Source organism: Aulostomus chinensis, chromosome 19, assembly GCF_037954235.1.
Source record: "Aulostomus chinensis isolate RoL2024-O1b breed Wild chromosome 19, RoL_Achi_v1.0, whole genome shotgun sequence".
Classification (NCBI taxonomy): Eukaryota; Metazoa; Chordata; class Actinopteri; order Syngnathiformes; family Aulostomidae; genus Aulostomus; species Aulostomus chinensis.
In genome coordinates, this window is record NC_141338.1 from 2,647,564 (window position 1) to 2,667,816 (window position 20,253).

At 45.8% G+C, this 20,253-nt stretch overlaps 1 protein-coding gene across 10 annotated transcripts in view; it reads left to right on the plus strand.

The window, feature by feature from the left end:
* The window catches only part of mast4 (microtubule associated serine/threonine kinase family member 4), an 80,946-nt gene that overhangs the window by 47,928 nt on the left and 12,765 nt on the right, over positions 1–20,253 (plus strand). For 5 of the 10 annotated variants that reach the window (XM_086188453.1, XM_086188457.1, XM_086188458.1 and 2 more), the window contains 16 exons: positions 5,757–5,845; positions 8,470–8,539; positions 8,845–8,865; positions 9,309–9,387; positions 11,621–11,775; positions 11,862–11,937; positions 12,026–12,235; positions 12,709–12,810; positions 13,124–13,256; positions 14,617–14,678; positions 14,799–14,890; positions 16,049–16,257; positions 16,340–16,478; positions 16,847–16,979; positions 17,076–17,241; positions 19,804–19,905. In XM_086188453.1, the coding sequence (XP_086044579.1) occupies positions 5,757–5,845; positions 8,470–8,539; positions 8,845–8,865; positions 9,309–9,387; positions 11,621–11,775; positions 11,862–11,937; positions 12,026–12,235; positions 12,709–12,810; positions 13,124–13,256; positions 14,617–14,678; positions 14,799–14,890; positions 16,049–16,257; positions 16,340–16,478; positions 16,847–16,979; positions 17,076–17,241; positions 19,804–19,905 (1,838 nt within the window). Of the gene's footprint in view, positions 1–691; positions 1,219–5,756; positions 5,846–8,469; positions 8,540–8,844; positions 8,866–9,308; positions 9,388–11,620; positions 11,776–11,861; positions 11,938–12,025; positions 12,236–12,708; positions 12,811–13,123; positions 13,257–14,616; positions 14,679–14,798; positions 14,891–16,048; positions 16,258–16,339; positions 16,479–16,846; positions 16,980–17,075; positions 17,242–19,803; positions 19,906–20,253 lie in introns of those variants that run through there. The other 5 variants (XM_086188455.1, XM_086188461.1, XM_086188459.1 and 2 more) reach the window with 4 other exon arrangements.

Sequence of the window (20,253 nt, forward strand, 5' to 3'; positions counted from 1 at the left end):
TGCCTGGTCAAAGTGTCCATTTGTATGGCTGAACTTTGCTTTCTCCTGTGGGGGGGGGGGGGATTTTGTGTGTGTGTGTGTGTGTGTGTGTGTGTGTGTATACGTTAGTTTTCTGGTCTGATAGCTATCTGACAGGAGCTCTCAGCATATTTTGCTCCTCACAAGTTTCTATAATGACCCTAAACTCTCACACATGCTTGCTAGTCAGGGAAGTCAAATTCATCACGCAGATGAGGAGATCTTTCATGTGTGTTATGAGCGTGTGTGCGTGAGACGACTCCTTCTCATCTAGGTTGAATTTTCTGTCCCCCCCCCCCCCCCCGGAAATTGTTTTCACGAACAGTTTCATGCGCTTGGATACTTGGGCTCAGCGCGTTTGCAGTAATTATTGGCTGCTTATCAAGAAAAAGACGAGTCAAGGATCAAAGGTGAGGAAGCTGAGGTGAGGCTCCCATCAAAAGAGGGAGCTAGGACCGTCTATGCAGGACACAGGGGGAGGAATTTATGCAGCAGCAGAAGAAATCTATGCTAAAGCAGAGCATTTCCATTTCAAATAGGTCCAGCCTAATACAGTGACCCACCAGACTTTTGGAGGGGTGCCAGTTTGCGAACGCTGCGAGTATACAGCCGCATCTGCTGATGATGCAGCTCCCCTCCGTCTCTCACACCCCCCTCTTCACAGGATGTGAAGTGGTAGATGCCTGTTACATGATATGAAGCATGTTGAGCGAAAGGAGCAGGGTGAGTATTTGGAATACAGAGCACAGTCGCAGTGAGACCGGAAAACAAAAAGTCCGCTGGCATTAGGTGTTGTCGCGCTGGCACGGTGGAGGCAGTCAACACCTGACCTGGATCACACACTCTGCACGCCTTTCAGGATCCTCCCTGGATTACTTTCTCGTTTGAGGACAGCGGAGGACAAGGCGTCCTCTCTGCCAGTGTGTTTATGCCGCAGCTGGCTGCAGATGTGCCTGTGCAGAAGAAGTTTGGACCTAAACAGAGCTGCTGTAGAAGTACATGTCAGGAATGCTCCGGGGGGCGCATCTTGGTGAACCCCGACAGCCGTCGCGCCTCCTCTTCAAGCCTTCCAAAGCCCCCTCTCCATCTCCCCCTTTGGCATGACTTGGACACCATGTCTGATTCTAATTTGTGGACAGCTCTGTCCAACTTTAACGTGCCGCATTTCTTTAGTGGAGCCCGCCTGCGCCGGTCCAAAAGGTATTTACTTTTCTGCACTTTGATAACGTTGATTGGCGATCAGGCCTCTGGTCTCTCAGCGCTTATCCTGCCATCACACCAGTCACCTGGCGGGAAGCACACGTGAGCGGCGGCTGGGATGTCTGTCCTTGTGTACAGTAGCCCAGCTGAGGTACGACGAGGCCCAGCTGGGTGTTCCTTCGGTTCCTATTGTGTGGTATTTACTTTCTGATTCAAATCTCACGTTACTTAGACAGGATGTGTGTTTTCCATTTCACCTACTTTACGAATCAAAAGTTGCAAGGTAGAAATGCTGTCACTGATTAAACAGTCTGCTGTTTGATGTTCTTCTTCGCAATTTTGCGATTTCTTACACGCACGTGTGCGCTTCTGTTTGTAGCCCCGCTCATACACGACCAACATAATCTTGCACCGGTCCATGTGATGTAGAGAGTGTGGAAACTGGTTTATATCTAAACCACTTTATCGCTGCTTCAGTATTTGTGAAGCCCATATAACTGATATTTATTTTTAATCCCTGTCCTGACCTATTTTATAGTGCAGAACAGCTTAACATGAAATACTGGCTGGTTTGTGGACATTTTGCGTTGGTGCTTAGTTTTTTGTTTTGTTTTGTTTTTTCGTCTGAACCCCCCCCCCCCCCCCCACGTCTGATTTTTGGATTTTATAAATCACTGCTGTGTTAAAAATGAAACGGCCGTTAGAATGATCAAATAATACAATGAGAAAGAATTCACGACTAGAAAATGAGATAGAATGTCTTCAATGCTTCAAAGCAGTTGGATGTCATAAAGCTGGCGGTGCGTTTTTTTTTATTCCAGAAAAGAAGGTGTCATGAATTGTGAAATTCTATCTGGTTTGTGTGAAAATGGGCCAGGCAACATTATTTATATATATATATATATATATATATATATATGATTTGATATTTTTGCAAAGCTGTTTTGCATCAATGTTGCAATCAAACTCTTGGGAAGTTTGCGGCTTAACAAATAACTTCAGCACCTGGAATGATGGACATCATTGCGCTGGACAGTATTTTGAAGGATTAAGAGGATAACAACTCAAAAAAAAGAAAAAGGAAAATATATATATATGTATATATATAATCGGCCAGCCAACAGTTTAAAAAGAAACTTTATTGTCGACGACATCAGGGCACTGAAATGATCACTGGATTTATTTAAAAGAAGTTGTAAATTAACTTGAGCATCAAATAATGAGCTTTTTCTGAGTTATGTTTTGGTTTAAAAAAAAAAAAATTTAAACGGAGAAGTAACTCCGATACAGGTTCATCCTCCAGTACCGGCCGTTGTATCAGCCGGGCTGAAGAAATCCCTCCCCATAAGTTCCCTCAGAAGGAGGCTTGTGTCAGAGCTATTCCAGGCTTGTGGTACTGCACAACCTCAGGTGTGGACAGTGACAGTGACTTGAAGGAAACAGACGTTCTCAGAAGGACCAGAAATGAGCTGCCGTGTTTTTAAACACTATTAATAGAGCACTTTGTGTCAGATGTCTGACTTTGAATTTTTCATTGAAGAGCAGCAATTTATGTGGCATTGCACTTAGTCAGCTCACCTGACAGCTTTGACGAGAACAAAACTTGCAGGAGTTTAAAAAAAAGAGAGAGAGAGAAAAAAAGATGAATCATGGCTTATTGTTGACACAGGCCAGGGTTAGAAATGGGTAGATTTATCTGGAGCATTTTAAAACAAAGAGTTTGGTCTATTTTTGCCTCTCTGCTTACCCAAAATAACTCGGCAGTCTTACATGAGAGGAAATCTATTTGACAGATTGAGATTCATTTGTAATAATTACGGCAGGCTCGCGTATGAATCCAAAGGGAGAAGTGCGATTTTGCATTTATTGGTCAGAAAGAGTGTGAAGATTTAATGAGACAACAATGGTGAGATGAGGTTGTGGGTTTAGCATCATAATCTCACGTGGATCCATTCCAGGAATCTCAAACATCTGCAGTACAGCGTACAACACTGGCCTAGTTTCTCCGTATCATCTTCGCCTAAAGCTTCTCTATCCTGCCTGTAAAGCTTCACGGGACCAACGCGATTTGTCCCCTCACTCAGCCACAGAGGTGGCTCCTCCACCGAAGCTCGGCTCAGCATCCGAGGTGACAAAGACGACCTGCTCGCCACGATTACGCATGGCCTTTTTTTTTTTTGTCAAGCGGTCCCAGAAGCTGCGATTTTAACGGAGGGATGGGAAGTGAGAGGATGAAGCAACAAGAGGAGGTTGATTGGGCAGCAGCGTGGCATTCTCTTGGCCTAATCCACAGTGAGATGGTATAAATAGATCTCGTTAAATCTGATCCTCTGTGACTGAGCACCTGTGTACCAGATATTATTCACTCCCTCCCCTTCACGATAAATGATTCATGACGTGTGTCCACACTCCTGATTGCAGGGGTTAGCCTCTCAAACCACCGCAGTAAACACGCACGCGTGGCAGTTCCCGCAAAACAGGGTTTCCCTTCTTGGTTTAGGGGGGGTCAATGTGGATTTTGGTGTGTGGCGGACATGAGCAGAGCGAGGGGGTAGGGCGTCCTCTGGTGTATCGCCAGGCATTGTTTCCTGAGCTTGTCATCAGATGACAGTTGACCTCAGCGCCCTTTTGAATCCATTTATTTTAACTTGCATGACCCTGGACGCTTCCTTTTGAATCGTCTTCAGATGGTGAGCTCGTCTAGGAGGGCGTCGAGCGTGCCTACTTTTGCTCCGTGTGTTTATTCCCTGCAGGGTGCAACATTTAGACATTCGTTGTTTTAGTAGGTTAAAATTATATTTAACAAAAACATTACATATGCAAAACTTAGACTGTCCCAAATGTTAAGAACCAAGCCCCTCAATCATGAAAGGTTCTTATGCAGAAGTTTGCTCCCAAACACTCGTTTAGTCTTCAGGTGACAGTTTTACAGGCAGGAAGTACACCTGATGGTCATTTAGCTTTTTGCTCCTGACGTCTGTTGATTGGTTGAGGACGAGCACTGAGCTCGGAGACGCGCATGCACGTCTTGATTGTTGTAGTGGATTATTCAGCCCGCCCGCTGGCCGTGTGACTCTTGGTTTAAAACGCTTGAGTATCATTTTAATTTAACAACTATTTATATATATTGCAGAAGACCAGTGCGACCCACCTGCACCACCTCCTCTGTCCACAGGGGGTCAAAGACTGCACAGTGACTTGTGGTATTCATGAAACACATCACACTGTATACTTCAGTGTACTGTTAAGGGTGTACAAATAGTGCTGCAGGGATGAAGTATTTTTAGCGATATATGTATTTTATTTTACTTTTTTTGGGGGGGATCTCTCCATTTTGGATCATTGCTGAAAATGAAGTCTGTGGGGAAACGTTGGTGATTGGTGAAGCCTGAGTGACTTGCTAGTAAAACTGGAGCCCTGATAAACAGGAGAAGGACCAATAAAGGATTGGTGTGTTGGTGTGTTCTGACAAGAGGCGAAGGATTCAGGAGCTGACGTGATCAGCTCATCTGAAAAATAAACTCCCTGAGGACTCTGCAGCGGCGGCGGCGGCGGCAGCGCCGACAAAGACGTGAGGATTCCTGCTCGTGCATTTCTGCATCGCTGAAGGATCCCGCGTGCGTTTGACCATTCAGTGCTGCACCTGTCCAACACGCATGTTCTGTTTACAACTGGGGCAAAGGACTCTATCCTGCAGCCGTGCTGCACCAAGCTTCTGCTCTTCATTTAAAAAAAACAAATGTCTGCTTGATATTTAAACTCAGGGGAGAAACAGAAATCGTGTGTGTGGCTTTCATATTGTCTGCAGGGTTGAAATTAGCGTTCAGTAACGTGTGAAAATTCAGTGGGAAAGGAAGTGGTTATGTAACAGGATGTCACCGAGTCTCTGACCTTGGAGTAAATTCATGTTCTTCAAGCATTATGTGTTTCCTCTGACGGCCTCTGATTTGAAAGTATAAGCCCTCACCCAATCAGGGCGCTCAGACGTTCAGGCAGACGCTACGCCGAAGTGCTTCATTTTCCTCTCAAGGTTAAAAACTAGGCTACATTTGGGTCACGTGTTGCTGATCACCGCAGCTCCGTGTGAGTCAGCCGTGTATTAATATGACCAACATACATGAAAGCATTCTGAATGATCGACACAGGGCCTGGACCCGGGGGGGGGGGGGGGGGGGAGATAATATTAACTGCAGGCTGTGTGACTGGAGAAGTCATTAACATCACATATTCTTACAATGTAATGTTACATTTGGACAGGATTATTTTTTTTATAGATTAGTGTTTATAACAAGTTTTATTCAAGAGGAAAAACTCAAAAGTCAGCAATGAAAGAAAAAGATTATGAAATAAAACTGGAAAAATATAAATGAGGCAACTTTGTGTCGTTAAAAGTGTGATGTCATTTATTTTATTTTTTTTTTAGCAGGCAGAAAAGGGCTTCCTCATTTCGGATGCGTCCTGCTGTCAGTCAGCTAATGCACGACGAGCGGTTGCTCGGCCTCGTCTGATAACGTGTTCGCCTCTGTGGTTTTGTGCAGCTGCAGAACGAGCAACAGAAAAAGCCTGATTGGAAGTGGACAGACTTCAGGTTTACCTCGACCTCACTCCCCCCTCTCATCTCTCACAGGTTAGTGTGTGTGTGTGTGTGTGTGATGTGTCCCAGTGTTGGCGACAATGTCACTGGTACACGGGGGGGTTGAAGTTCATTTACAATGATCTCAAACAGGAATGCCACTCCATTGTGTGATACAAAGAAAACAAAAGGAGTTTGGAGAACAACACGTGAAAATCTTTTGGATCAGTAGGTTTCTGGGAAGTCCTCCTGATTTCTTCTCTATTTTGGTGGAGAACCAACCTTTTTCTTTTCTTTTTCTTTTTTTTAATAAAGAGACCCTTCTCTTCTTTGCTACATCAGGGAGCTGACACCCATTCTAGTTAGCTTAGCACAAAGAATGACAGTGGATGGCAGATTGGCGTGCCTCCATCTCACAGCCGTAGGTCCTCAGTGTGTTCTGATTCAGGAAGTTCCGGTTCTGGATCTTGACTTGTGCCTCGCTCCTTCTTACCAAGTCATCCAGGATTACCTCTTCTAGTTCCCAACAAATGTTTCGTTCTGCTCGCCTAAGTTTTGAGGCGCTGTGTCAAATCACTGCACCACGTTGAGCAAGTAGTTCTGGCTCTGTATCTGATTGTAAAACTACAATTTTCCTAAAGTTTTGATTGGTTAAAGGGTGCCAGTGGTTAAAGCAAAGCTGATTTATTGACTTTTGAAGTATGCTAACACTTCATATCCACTACCATTCATTGTGCTAAGCTAACTAGCGTGAGGAGAGAAGGGTCTCGATCTCCTTGTCTGGCTCCTTTTAACCTAATGACCTCTGTTTGTTTGGTAGCATAAACAAATGGACAAAGACGTAATTTGTGTGCATGATGATGTAATGTTTACCGACGGTAACAGTGCAGGAGACTTTCTGTAGAGAAAGTCAGCTCCGATAATAACTAGCAAAGTTTTTTTTTTACGTCATTGTCTTTTCAGGAGTGATGTTTTCCAAGGGAATTTTGTCACACATGGGTGAAGATTAACCTTAACAGGGGCGAGCTGAGGGGCAGTGATTGTCCTGGGTGAGGAAGTGGTGGCCTACAGAGAGGAAATGCACAGCAGCAGAGGGAGGGGAGACCTCATTTTACCGCAGGGCGTTTTATTTCCTGGCATTGGCGAGCAAAAGCAGTGCAGCGACTTGCGGTGTTTAGTCTGCGTTTGAACCTGAGGAAGGGGTCCGGGCTGTGAGATGGACCCGGCTTCAGAAAACCCCGGTGTTCTCACCAGCGAATGTGTTCAGCTCTGGGATGACCTGACACTGTGGCTCAGACGTAGTGTTGGGACTAAAGGTAGGAAAAACCTCTCAGCTCCGTTTACAGTTGCGTTTTTGTTTACGCGGGTGGGAGCCCCCCCACCCCGAAGTCTCAGCTCAGCTCTGTAGGTGCAGTTTGATGAGCCGCGTCATGTTATTGCTCAGAGATGTTGTTGAGGTGAGGTAATCCCTATTGTCTCGTCGGGTGCCGTCCAACTCCCAGAGGAAGAGTTTATCATCTTTAATTGCCAGTGATTTAAGATTACAGTGCAATTAAAAGGTGACATTCATCACTGACCACATCGGGGGCTTCTATCCTTCTGGAGATGACCTCTGTTTATCATCTCAGAGGGTGGTGGCATTGGAGCGCCTGCTTAATTAACTGTTTGGTTCCTGCCTTAGTGAAGGGTGTAATTACGTCTGATTAATGCTCAACCGAAGGTTGGTTCCTACATTGTGGGTGTGGAAGCGCAGCAGCTAATTGGCGTCTTCAGAACGGCCCCGCAGTGGAGGGTGTTCAAAAGCCTTTATAACGCCAGCAAAGCGATGAAGTTGGAGGTAACGAGAGATCGATGCTTCTACCTTCGGATGCAAATGGTCCTTTTTTATGTGCTTTATAGCCTTAGAACCTGGAGGAGGAAACTCTGGAGGGAACGACCTGTGGCTGGTGCCGATTATTACGGAACCGAGGGATCCTTTTCAGTGTTTATTGTCTTGTTTTGCAGATCCATAATGCTGCTATTAGGGGTCGGAACAGTTCTGCAAGCCAAGGGTTCGGTTTGCATCAGGGTTTTTGGGTCACGCTGGTCGATTTGTTTTATTTTTTTTGAGAGATGTTTTCCTCCCCCTGTGTGACTTCTTGGTGAATTTGGGGGGGGAGCTAATGAAGCTAATGGAGACCAGCTGCTAGCAACAGCAGCAAACTGTCCAAAATGTCTGTTTGCAAACTCTCAAATGCAGCGTTCCCTGTAATCCAGGTCTTCCCTCTCCAGCCGTATAATCTAACCATGATCTGGTTCTGCGTGACCGCCATCACGTGTGACCAGCTGGCGCCTTCAGTTTAACTGGTTGATGCTACACGAGGTCTGTCAAGGCTGAAACACACACGCCTGCCTGTGGTGTGAGTGGCGACGGTCGCTGCGGTCAAGAGCAGCCGCACCAACCACAGCTCAAACGTCAGAGTCTCCCTAGAGACGGTTAAAAACGCGACGCTGCTCTGCTGAGGGAAAGCGTCACGCACGTCTCCCGCGGGTTTCAGCCGTGAAACAACTTTGCCGTGACGAATCTGCCTTATCCCTCAGCGGTGCATCGTCATCTTTTCTTTGGCTGCGATTTCAAACGGGAAATTCACCCCCCCCCCCTCCTCTTTTTTAACACTATTTGTCATTTCTCCGTACAGGAACGAGTCCACAAGACAGTCCCAGAAATTTCTCTCCCAGTGCCTCTGCGCATTTCTCCTTCGCCCGAAGGTAATAACACAATAGATATTCACTAAACTCAGAGCTGAAGGATCAGCCGGTACAGACCAGGCCGTTCCTCTGACACCACGTATGGAGCAGTAAAGCTTTTACACATTTGATGCTGTAACGCCAAGCCTCAAATAGCCACCTTAAGATCTCCAGAGACGAATTAAAGAGGACCTCATGCAGCCTCCTCGTATTTGTTTGAACTAATTTGAGTAACCAGCGACTGTATCTCAACTACACTGCTTTGAAAAATAGCCTCAATGCTGTACCATTTCATGTAATTTTTGTATTTTTATTATGATCCACAGTCATTGCCACAGAGCAGACAGGTAATGTCATGATAGGCTTCCATTTTCCCCCCCTTTGATTTTTAATAAACCGCCATTTGTAAAGTGAGTTCATACACCCCCCCCCCCACCCCACGTTTGTGTCCAAAGTTCCTTCCCATCACTCTGACATCTACTTTCAGCTCGACACCCTACTTCCTCTATAGTTTTAATGACCTCTACCAGACAAAGGTCACCGCTCATCCATTAACACTGAGACGTTTCACATGTTTCCAGCAAACATGGAAATGGAACGTTTTTAACGTTTGTAGATTAAAACCAGCTCAAGTCATAGACAGATTCTTCTGGCTGGCGTGTGTGTGTGTGTCTGTGTGTGTGTCTGTGTCTGTGTGTGTGTGTCTGTGTGTGTCTGTGTCTGTGTCTGTCTTCGTTTCTTTAATGGCCTTCTCTTTGTGTGTGTGTGTGTTGTTGTTGTTGCGTGACAGGACTGATGGTCGCCGCTGGTCTCTGGCCTCCCTGCCCTCCTCTGGCTATGGAACCAACACACCCAGCTCCACCGTCTCTGTGAGCATCACACACACACACACACACACGGTTATCATCTTAAACAGATATTTTGGATTCATTGAAGTGGGGTTTTACCTCCAATCTGTGGGTCAGCAGAGAGCCGAGGTTACGCCGTGTCAGGACCACTTCCACGTCCACTGCCTGGCCTCCCCTCGCCGTCAGACATCGCTCTTCGGCCTGCTGTGTGCTCTCATGATTCAATTATTAGAAAATTATTTCGTCGCGCGCCTCCTAGCGAAGATACCGCAGGGTTAGGTCGTATCTGCACCTGTTCAGTGGAATCAAACCAACGTGCTAACTGACTTATTTTAAACAAACGTCTGCAGAGAAACCAGAGAGACGGTTACATGTTGTCTGTTCAAATGAAAAGACTGCGCCTGCTCAAACCCAACAAACAGAACTAATCTGAGAGAGTCTGGGGACCGTTGCTAACACAGTTAGCGGGACCTTAGCCTTCGGAGCGGGTGTGATTCCTGACTAAATTTTTCACACGCTACTTTACTGTGTCATTATTGTAACTGTGTTTCCCTCTAGATGTGAATTCATACCAGTCTGGCAGCGCCACCCCCCCCCCTTTTTTTTTAAACTTTTTCTTTTTCTTGTTTTTCTTTTCTGCCCTCTGTTTTTCAGCTTATGTTTCCCACGCCGTGAGTGGCGTCTTCCGTAGAGTTAAAAACGGTAACTTAAGTTAAAATGAAGACGGTTATAATGTGTCAAAGGGAACCTGAATCACCTCGACGGGAGACGCTTATCGAGTTCAGCGCTGTTGTCGTGCGTATACGAAAAAAGAAACTCAAATTAAAGCCTTCAGCTCTCTGGAAGGAGAAGATTAAGGAAACTTGAACAGATATTCATTTTTGCCGCTTCATTCATTTTGATGCCCCCCCGTAACCTCTTGAGGGAATTTCTTCTTCACATTTGGCCAAATTTTGTCACCTCAGCTCAAAGATGCAGCAAAAAGATTTGGTTTGTCAAAGCTCAAAATGCAAAGTTGGCGTGACTGCACAATAAAAACTGGCTTTTTATTCCGGCCGTAACTCTTTTATAGCCATAATAAGCTCAACATCATTGTGACGTCATAATGTTGGAGGAGTGCATTATGAGTCTGGACCAGCGTGAGTATTCTGGCGTGGCGTAAAACAACAGTTGATAACCAGTTATTAATGAAGAGACAAAAGCTCACTTCTTATTCCTTTCATCCAAAATATTCTAACCACGATACGCAGAATGAGAATTAACGAGGCCAAAGCCGTGATGTCACCGCTGAAGGCTGATGAGGAGGATGTCCTAATCAAAATTAAAAACTCCCTTTGTGAACGTTTCGTAACAGCAAATGTTCAGTCTGGGCTAATAGTTGCTCTTGAACACCTCTGTGAGGCGTGGCTGCTCGCGGCGGCGTGTTTACTCTTCTCTCGGGCTGCAAAAAACTGCATGTGAAAGGTAAAAGTAAACATGGCTTTGACAAGTAGGCATGCCAACAACACACACACACACACACACACACACTCCCATTTCTCTCTTATTGTTTCTGCTTCCTCTCTCTCTCTCTCCACATCTCACATTCAAATGAGCCACAATGTTGCGAATGTTAAAATTACGCTATTGTCGCAGCTAAATTACACATTGTTGAATAATTACATTTCCTGCAGGAAAATGCAGAACGCAGTAAAAAAAAAACAAAAAACTGCACGGACAAACAAAACCCTCAGCCTCTGACAAACAAGCGTCGAGCTCCAGCCTAATCACAGTATATAATGCAAGTGTCAGACAAAACTAACAATGCATGTACAGGAATTACAAAGTGTCACTTGGATTAAAAATGCCCTTGTTACTATTCTTCTGCGTGGTATTCAGCCATCGGGTACATTTCCTTCTATGTACTGTGTCACAGGAAACGCGCTGTAGTTTGTCTGGTACGGCTTCAGCCGTGAGTGGAGTCACGCCAGAGACTCTTTGGTTTGTGGCAACGTGAAGATTTGTCCGATAAACTGTAACGGGGCAGTGCTTCTGCTTCGTGAAGTTGTCCGCTTCCTGTTCCTCGGTTAGTTTGGTCAGCTGACCCTCGCCCGGCTGCAGTTTCGTGTGCTGCGTATTCCAGTGTTGTCCGTTGAGAGGACACAAGCTGCTCACATTGTATCTTAATCCATATTTTTTTTTACATTTCATTTAAAAATGACATATCCTTTTTCTTTTTCTTTTCATGTTGAATATATATTTGTTTCATTTCCAGTCATCCTGTTCATCACAGGAGAAGCTGCACCAGCTGCCCTTCCAGCCTACGCCCGATGAACTGCACTTCCTCTCCAACCACTTCTGCACTGAGAGCATCTCCGGGGACGAGTGCCGCAGAGCGACGGCTATGCGACCCCGCTCTCGCAGCCTCAGGTAGTCGTTCACCCCCTGACATCACATCCTGGCGCGCGCCGCTCAAAAATCTCAGCAGCTGATTTCTGCCGAATTCTCCTCCTCAGTCCTGGAAGATCTCCATCGTGTTTCGACCATGAGATTATAATGATGAACCACGTCTACAAGGAACGCTTTCCCAAGGTAACGGCTCATTTACTTTTGCTTTGACTGACCGTTTATTGTCTTACGCGTTACTAACACTTTTTTTTTTCTTTTTTTTTAACTGCAGGCCACAGCTCAGATGGAGGAGAAAATTCAGGATATCATCCGCAGCAACTCTCCCGAGAGCGTCCTCCCTTTGGCAGACGGCGTGCTCGGCTTTGCCCACCACCAGATAATTGAGCTGGCCCGTGACTGTCTGGAGAAGAGCCGGCTAGATCTCATCACCTCCAGCTACTTCTGCGAGCTCACCGACAAGCTGGAGAGGCTGGTTCAGGAGGTAAACCACCACACTGACATGCACCCGCATCTTTACAGCCGGGCGACCTATAGTTCCGTCTGGTTTAAGTCACAGAACGGAATTTTCCAACAGCTTATTTTGGGATTTGGAGAATGTTTCACCCAATAGCGGGGCGACAAATCACCTGGAATGAAAGTGGAAATGCTAACTTCTGTAGCTTAAGAAAGAAGATCTTCTGAATGCACCAGCTGATTTCTGTCCCAGCTCTCCTGCCACCACGACTCACTAGCACCTCTTGTGGATGTATTTGATACATTGAGACGAGACGACAGGCGCGAGCTTGTTCAGGGGCTCGCAGACTGTCCCCTTTAACCAACCCACTGAGGTTCTTCCAGGATTTCCTGGTAATTCGTTTTCAGAAAATAAGTATTGATGGTACAAAATAGGAACAGACAGCTTGCCAAGATTTATGCTGTATCTGATGTGACGTTTCCTGGTTGGTTGTTGTTTAGTCCACAGAGAGGTCAGAGAGTGAGGAGGTCAACTTCATCAGAGAGTTGGTGAAGAAGATCCTCATCGTAATCGCCCGACCTGCTCGGCTGCTGGAATGTCTGGTGCGTCTGACACTAAAACCACTAAACACCCTCTCAATTATGTCACAACACTGGATTTAATACAAAAAAACAAGGGTTGAGGGCAGGTTATGCTGACTAAGATAAGCGGTAACATTTCTGATGAATATTATCCTGGTTCTAGTGTCACTTGTAACTTTTTGCTGTGCAAAGTTTTGTTCCATCTTTCACAAGACAACAGCTTATCCATACATGTCTTCCAGGCAGTGTTTAAACTGCACACGAGAGGCTGAACAGGGAACGTTGGGAAAGCGGAACTAGAAGAAGCCTAAACTTAAATGTGCTGTGTCTCCAGGAGTTTGACCCCGAGGAGTTTTATCATCTCTTAGAGGCCGCTGAAGGACACGCTAAAGAGGGCCAGGGCATCAAAACGGACATCCCTCGTTACATCATCAGCCAGCTGGGACTCACTCGAGACCCTCTGGAAGGTACAGGAAGGCCTTGTTTTTACCACCGTCACTTAGAATTACAAAACACCTGGAAGGAGCGTCTCGGGGAACACGATGAGACGGAGATAACATTATCATAAAATATGAGGAAATCTTCGGTTACCCAGCCGAGCCGAGGATGCATTTAAGATACGAAGTTCTCTCGGCCGCCTTTTTTCAGTGTCACTGAAGCAGAGGATCACTTTTATTTAGTTTGCTCCTCTGCAGGGTTTGGATTTTACAGTCCTGCTTCTTCAATAATAAGCCGGTGATGCGGTAAATATCACCAAATTGAATATGGGGTTGCGGGGAGGCTGTGAAGGAATGAAAGAGCGAGCTGAGGAGGAAACTAAAGAACAGAGATACTCTTGACTAATGTCCTGTATTGAACAGACTGTCTTCCTAATGACCCTCTGTCTCCCCAGATTCACTAACCAACAACATTCATTATGACTAATTAGAAAGGAATGGCCTCCCCACAGACCGTATACTGATCCACGCAGGCTGCCTCATCAGCCCATCGCTCCTTCCTGGTCCCCCGAGTGATGTTTCATTCGCCCGCTTCCTCGTGTGCCTGAAGCGAACCTACCAGGAGTGGCAGATGTTAAATAGCGGTGGAAATGTGTTTACAGGCTCTCTGAGGACAAGACAAACACCCCCGTGTGAAAACGCACACATGGACGTGGTTGCACACGTCGCCAGAAAAGCATAAATGCACAGTGGCTCATAATGAGGGCTTGTTCTGGAGTGGTGGTTTTCAAAATGAGCGTTAGGCATGTGTTTGTGTTGCCACAGCCGATTTCCACACCATTTAATCCCACTTCAGATTATTTTAGAGTCAGCACCTCAAACCTGATTGGTAAAAAGAAGTCTGTTTTCATGTGTGCCTCTGGTTTCTGAGCTTCTGGGTTTCCTTTGTTTCAAAAAGATTAGTTACTCGCCCGTGTTTGGGCTCAAGAGATGGGTCCGCCGCTGGAGTTCAAAATGAAGCGGTGCCTCGCGTCCTCCGCTATGTCATCAGTGTGTGTGCGGCGACCTGTCCTTGTTCTTGTTTACAAGTTCACTCGCGGCGTAGGTGCCATGTGTTTCTCTGTTGGGATGGTTCAGATCTCCAGTTTAGATCTGGCAAAGCGTCACACATGAAGATTTGAGCTCGGCGTGCAGTTTCAGTCACCGACAGCTAGAAATAATGGAGCGCGTGCAGCATCTATGTGAGGTGACGCTGACCTTTGACCTCCACCGTCATTTCAGTTCAACCTTGAGTCCCAGTGGAGATTTGAGTCAACCTTCACCTGGACTTGTTTATCTTTTAAGTTTCTGCTTCACTTCTATTGGGTTTTTGTTTTGCTCTGTTCTGTAGAGATCGCTCAGCTGACCAGCTGCGACAGCGGGATCGCAGAAACTCCAGAGACAGACGACTCGGTAAGCACTCAGAAATTGATTAGTGTATCGATCCTCTCCATCTTTACCCCGGGCCTTGTGGTGAAAAACAGATTTTATCTTTTTGATTCACTTTGGCGTTGCCTCTTGTCCTGTCCTCAGTCGCAGAGCCTCAGCACAGCCTTGAGGTCCAGACGTAAACCTTGCGAATTGGACTTTGAGATGACAAAACTCATCAGCAACGGTGCCTACGGGTAAGGACATCTTATTCCACACTGAATTATGTTATCTCCGAGGACAGATAGTGTGTCACTGCCAGGACAGGTTGAGGATTGCAGCTGGGATGGCCTCACAGATCCAGCTTTTACTCTCTGCCCTCATCGCCCTCCTCAAGGTTTCAGGTCCTGGGGGATTTGGCGACACCTGTGGTTACTGGCAGTAACAGCAGGTGTCGTTTATCACCACGCTCTCAAAAACAAACTGTACCTGAACAAAGAATTCAGGCAGTAATCATTTGCCTCCGAATCAGGAATAGGTGTTAGGAACGGACTGGAAATATTGGACTCAGCTGTTGTTATTTAACTTTTTTCACATCCTATATTTTATACGAATAATAATAAAAAAAAAAAACTAAACTAAATTAATTAAAAAATTCTGTTTCCAACAGTCATGTGACTGAAGGTCAAGTACCAGCTAGTAATTCTCTGCTGGAAATATAGTTTATGCATCCTTAGTTTGCAAGTTGATAGTTAGTTAGAAGAAGTTAATATTTTAGTGCAAAATTCATGTTTTTAATTTTTTTTTTTTTCAACAACGGCTTCTATGTTCCATGACCCAAGGCCTCCAAATCAGTACCATTCGTACAGGTACTTGACTTGAACTGCAGGACACAGCTTTTTTACTGCCCCTTATATTTTGTATGAATAATTTAGTGCAAACATCATTGTTTAATTCATAAATATCTACATATCCACATAATATATTAAATATCCAATTACACATAAAAGCTGTTTGGTTCCTGCTGCAGCGTTTCGGTCTGAGTCACTGTCAGAATGAAAGAGGTCAGCTCCAGTCTCACGTCCCAGTAAAGGTCAACTCGTGTTCCACCAGTTAACTTTTGTTTTAGTTTTTTTAAATGAAACTGTCCAATTTGCATCTGCAATAGAAAAACTGCTCCTTGGAATGTTGCCAGTGACATCAACTCAGCGAGCGCGCGTTCAAGAGCAAATTCCAGCGCTTTCATCGCCATCGCCGTGGCTCATTTGGCGATTTGATGAAAAAAGTCAGGATCGTTACTTAACCTGCAGCACTGTTTTTTAAGATAAAACATTTAACATTTTAAGGGCTCATCTTTAAAAGCATCTGTTAGGCGTGTGACTCCACAGCTGAGCGGTGAGCCGTTTCCTCCACAGAGCTGTTTATCTGGTTCGGCACAAGGAAACCAAGCAGCGGTTCGCCATGAAAAAGATCAACAAGCAGAACCTGATCCTGAGGAACCAGATACAGCAGGCCTTCGTGGAGAGGGATATCCTCACCTTCGCAGAGAACCCGTTCGTGGTGTCCATGTACTGCTCCTTCGAGACGCGGCGACACCTATGCATGGTCATGGAGTACGTTGAAGGTCGGCGCTCTGGCATGGAAGCAGTAAATGATGTGTGTGTGGTTACAGGCACCTGTGTAACTCCCTCCCTGGGTCTTTACAGGAGGGGACTGTGCCACCCTTCTGAAGAACATGGGGCCCCTGCCAGTGGACATGGCCCGGATGTACTTTGCAGAAACCGTTCTGGCCCTGGAGTATCTCCATAACTACGGCATCGTCCACCGGGACCTCAAACCAGACAAGTGAGACCCTTCAGAACTCCAGTGCAGCTGCTTTCACCGCCTTTTAAATGATAAAATCTTCTTGCTTTGCTACAGAGAAATACTGGCCTGCACAGTTACTTCATCACAAATGTTACGTGCGACTTCACAGCAGAAGATTTTACACCCAAAAAACACACGAGCAAATACTTGTGATAGCCCAGCGTGGACGAAGCGTTTTATCAGATGTCTTCATTAAACCAGCTTAATATTTATGTGGCAGTGTATTCGTGTGTGTGCAACTTACCCGACTCCCTGCAGGTGTGTGTGTGTGTGTGTATGTGTGTGAGTGAGTGTGGGTTTATTGTTCCATCTCCCTGATCCCCTCCCCCGCTCCTCTGGTCTCGCAGCCTGCTGGTTACCTCCATGGGACACATCAAGCTGACAGATTTCGGCTTGTCCAAGGTTGGACTGATGAACATGACCACCAACCTGTATGAGGGGCACATAGAGAAAGACGCCAGGGAGTTCTCTGACAAGCAGGTACATCTTCACTTCTTCAATTTAATCACACAGTTGGACTTTCTGACAATATATTTTCCCACTACTTAGCATTTCCTGTGTTGTTGTTTTTTCAAGGTTTGTGGAACTCCAGAGTACATCGCCCCAGAGGTGATCCTGAGACAAGGCTACGGGAAGCCGGTGGACTGGTGGGCTATGGGCATCATCCTCTACGAGTTTCTGGTGGGATGTGTTCCTTTCTTTGGAGACACGCCGGAGGAGCTGTTCGGACAGGTCATCAGCGGTCAGTGCTCACCTGCGCTTCCTCTTGAGTGCTAACTAGAAACAAGGCTCCGGCGATTCGGGTTTCCTTGATTATCTCTGCAAAAGACTTTGCTTTGATTTGAGTTTGGAACATTTTTAACCTCCAACCACTTTGACCGCCGCTTGCGTGGCCGAGTGCTGCAAAAACTCTGGCTGGACATCAGAGTGCCATTGAAGTGTCTGAATGTCTACAACGTGGTCCAGTACTGCAACACGGATCGGAGTACTGCATAATTCCATTCTTGCTTACTTCGACTTTGGCCTGACTCAGGTTGTCATTAAAATGGGGGTGGGGGGGCTTTTGAGACAAAGCCTCAAAATGTGCAGCTGTTGTGTTTCCTTACATTTTTATGTGGAAGACCAAAACTTTAAAATGCCTTGAGCAGGTGAAGACCAATCAGAACCCCTGTTGACTTGGAGTCAGACGTTCAGCTACGCTAACTGAGCTTCCTCTGCTGCTAGCGGTTTCTCAAAATGCTCTAAAATACACTTTGGACCATAAAACCCAGCACTGGCTTGTCGCCCGGCTGTCTCTTAAACAACCTTAAACCTTGTTTCAACCTTAATTTTTTAATGAACTATTTTCGTGCATTCATTTTTGTCAGTTTATTGCCACATTCACCTAGACTCGTGTTTTAGTTTCAGCGCATCAGAAGAAATTCCCAAACCTCATTCTGATATGAATTAAACATTTGCATAGTGACCACATGGAATTAGTTATCATGCATATTTTTCCCCGTTTATTGAAGATTTCCCTGAAGGCCGGCAGCAAAACAGATGGCACTAAATGGATTTAGCTTGACTTTTAATGATGGCGATGCTCTAATATTATGACGGCGTTGCTTTGTTCTTTTGAGGTCCCGTGGCGACGGCGCTGAGAAAATCTTCATCTTGAAAGGCGAGAGATTGTGTCTTGTCACCAGTGTGGCGCCGACGAATCGTGTTACGTCGAGTTGTTCGATAACAGCCTGTATGTGCGCGGCGGAAAATGAATGGAATGTCACGAGTGATTTGGTATGCTCTCGATCAAACTGTACCGAGCCTCTGAGAGGGGCTGTTAATTAAAGGGCCTGAACACACTGAACGCATGCCACCATGGCCTCGGGCCACGCATACATATTCATAGCTGCCTCCCAAATTTGATTAAAATGGGGGACAAACGGTGCACCGAGCGCACAATCAGCACGGCCCAGACAGGCTTTGCTCTCCTTTTAATTGCTCATCCATGAGGCTTTTCATGAAAAGCCACAGCGCATGTGAGTTGTCCCATTCCACGCTGTGCTCCCGCCTGACTTTGTTTTCATCAGGCTGTGCTGGTGAAGCTCTTCGGTGAAACTCGTCGCCAGGTCAGTTCAGGCCAGAATATGAACGCTAGAACTCACCGATGGTGGTGTTGTCGTCTCTCACGTTCCTTCGTGTCTGTAAAGGTGAGAGTTTCCTGTTTAAAAACCGTCACGAATTCATGGACATCGCGGGGGGGGTATGAAAAAAAAACAACAACATTGCGTGGCAGGAAAAAAAAAAATAGGGATTGTTCATTTAATTGGGATTAACTTAATTATGAAGAGATGCAGTGAAATTATTGTCATTTCGCTAGAGCTGCAGCCATCATTCACTCAGTCGATTGAAGGAAAGAAAACGATTCACCAATGATTTTGATAATCAAATCAAACAAAACCGTTCACGTACTTGAATACATAGATTTTCTGTCTTTTTTTTTTTGTTTGTTGTGTCATTTATGACAGAAAATGAAAAGTATTTTGATTTCAGACTGTTTGGATGGACAGAAGAAGCAAGGCGAGCAACGTCCAAAGGTCACGTTGGGAAATTGGGATGAATTTTTGACATTTTGTTGACCAAATGATGCAGAGGTCCAGTGGGAGAATAATCAGCAGTTTGATCGGCGATGTAAATACTCATTAGTTGCAGCCCTGCGTTTCCAAATGTGTTTCTGTGGCTGTCGCAGCTTATGTGACATGTCGAATTACAGCGCGAGGTGGCAGCTAATAGCAGTGATTATACACCCTGCTAGCAGCCCAGGGGAAGTGCAGAGGTCCATCATTTTAACACATGAATAAATGGAATTCTGGGTATTAAACTATTAACACGGGCTGATCTGAAAATCCCCATGATCGCCGTGAAATAGCACCAGACGCGAGATTTACTCGACGCCAGATGTACATGTGTTCGTCACATGTCTGCAGAGTGCTTAAAGCTTCGCACACGAGGAACGGCATCAGCGGGGCTCGACTAGGTCTCTACCTTCTGCCTCTCTTTTCAGCTCTACGGTTTTCAGATGTAGGACTTCCTTGGTCTTCCTTCATTCGGCGTGAATTCAGCTGGCTGAGGAAACAGGAGTGTTTCCTCCTTGGGTTATGAATCGTCGCCTTTGTGCAGTGTGAAGCACAAAAGCAACTCTTCGTGTTGATTTCCTCTCTTTTTTTTTGTTTGCGCATCTCATGGTCATAAATCTAACGGCGACTGAGTTTGTGCCCTTATGTTGCGTGTTTTTAGTTTAACCTCATGAATCATTTGTTTCCAGACGAGATCAACTGGCCTGAGGGAGAAGATGCCCCGCCTCCTGACGCTCAGGAGCTGGTCACCTTGCTGCTCAGACAGAATCCTCTGGAGAGGATGGGTGCAGGTACGGGAAGAGAGATTGTCAGTAACTCGGTTAGGACTGCGGAGGCACAGCAGGCCACCAGAAAATTGTCTTGCTGCCACCTCAGCACTGCTCATTATTCCAAGTCACCAGGGAAGAAAATGAGGTCATCCAGCAGCGGGGCAGTTTATCCCGTGGCCTTCTCACCCCTTCCTGTTGATCAGCTGGCAGTATTTCCTTGCTGGTCTACAAAAACATAGTTCCACGCATGATTAGAAGCTGTTTAGATCTGTAAAAGTGGCTTTGACCTGGTACCAAAGCTTGTAATCGTGGAGATGCATGTCGTGGCTCTGCCTCCTTGTTCAGCCGCTTCGCCCCTCGCTGCCATTC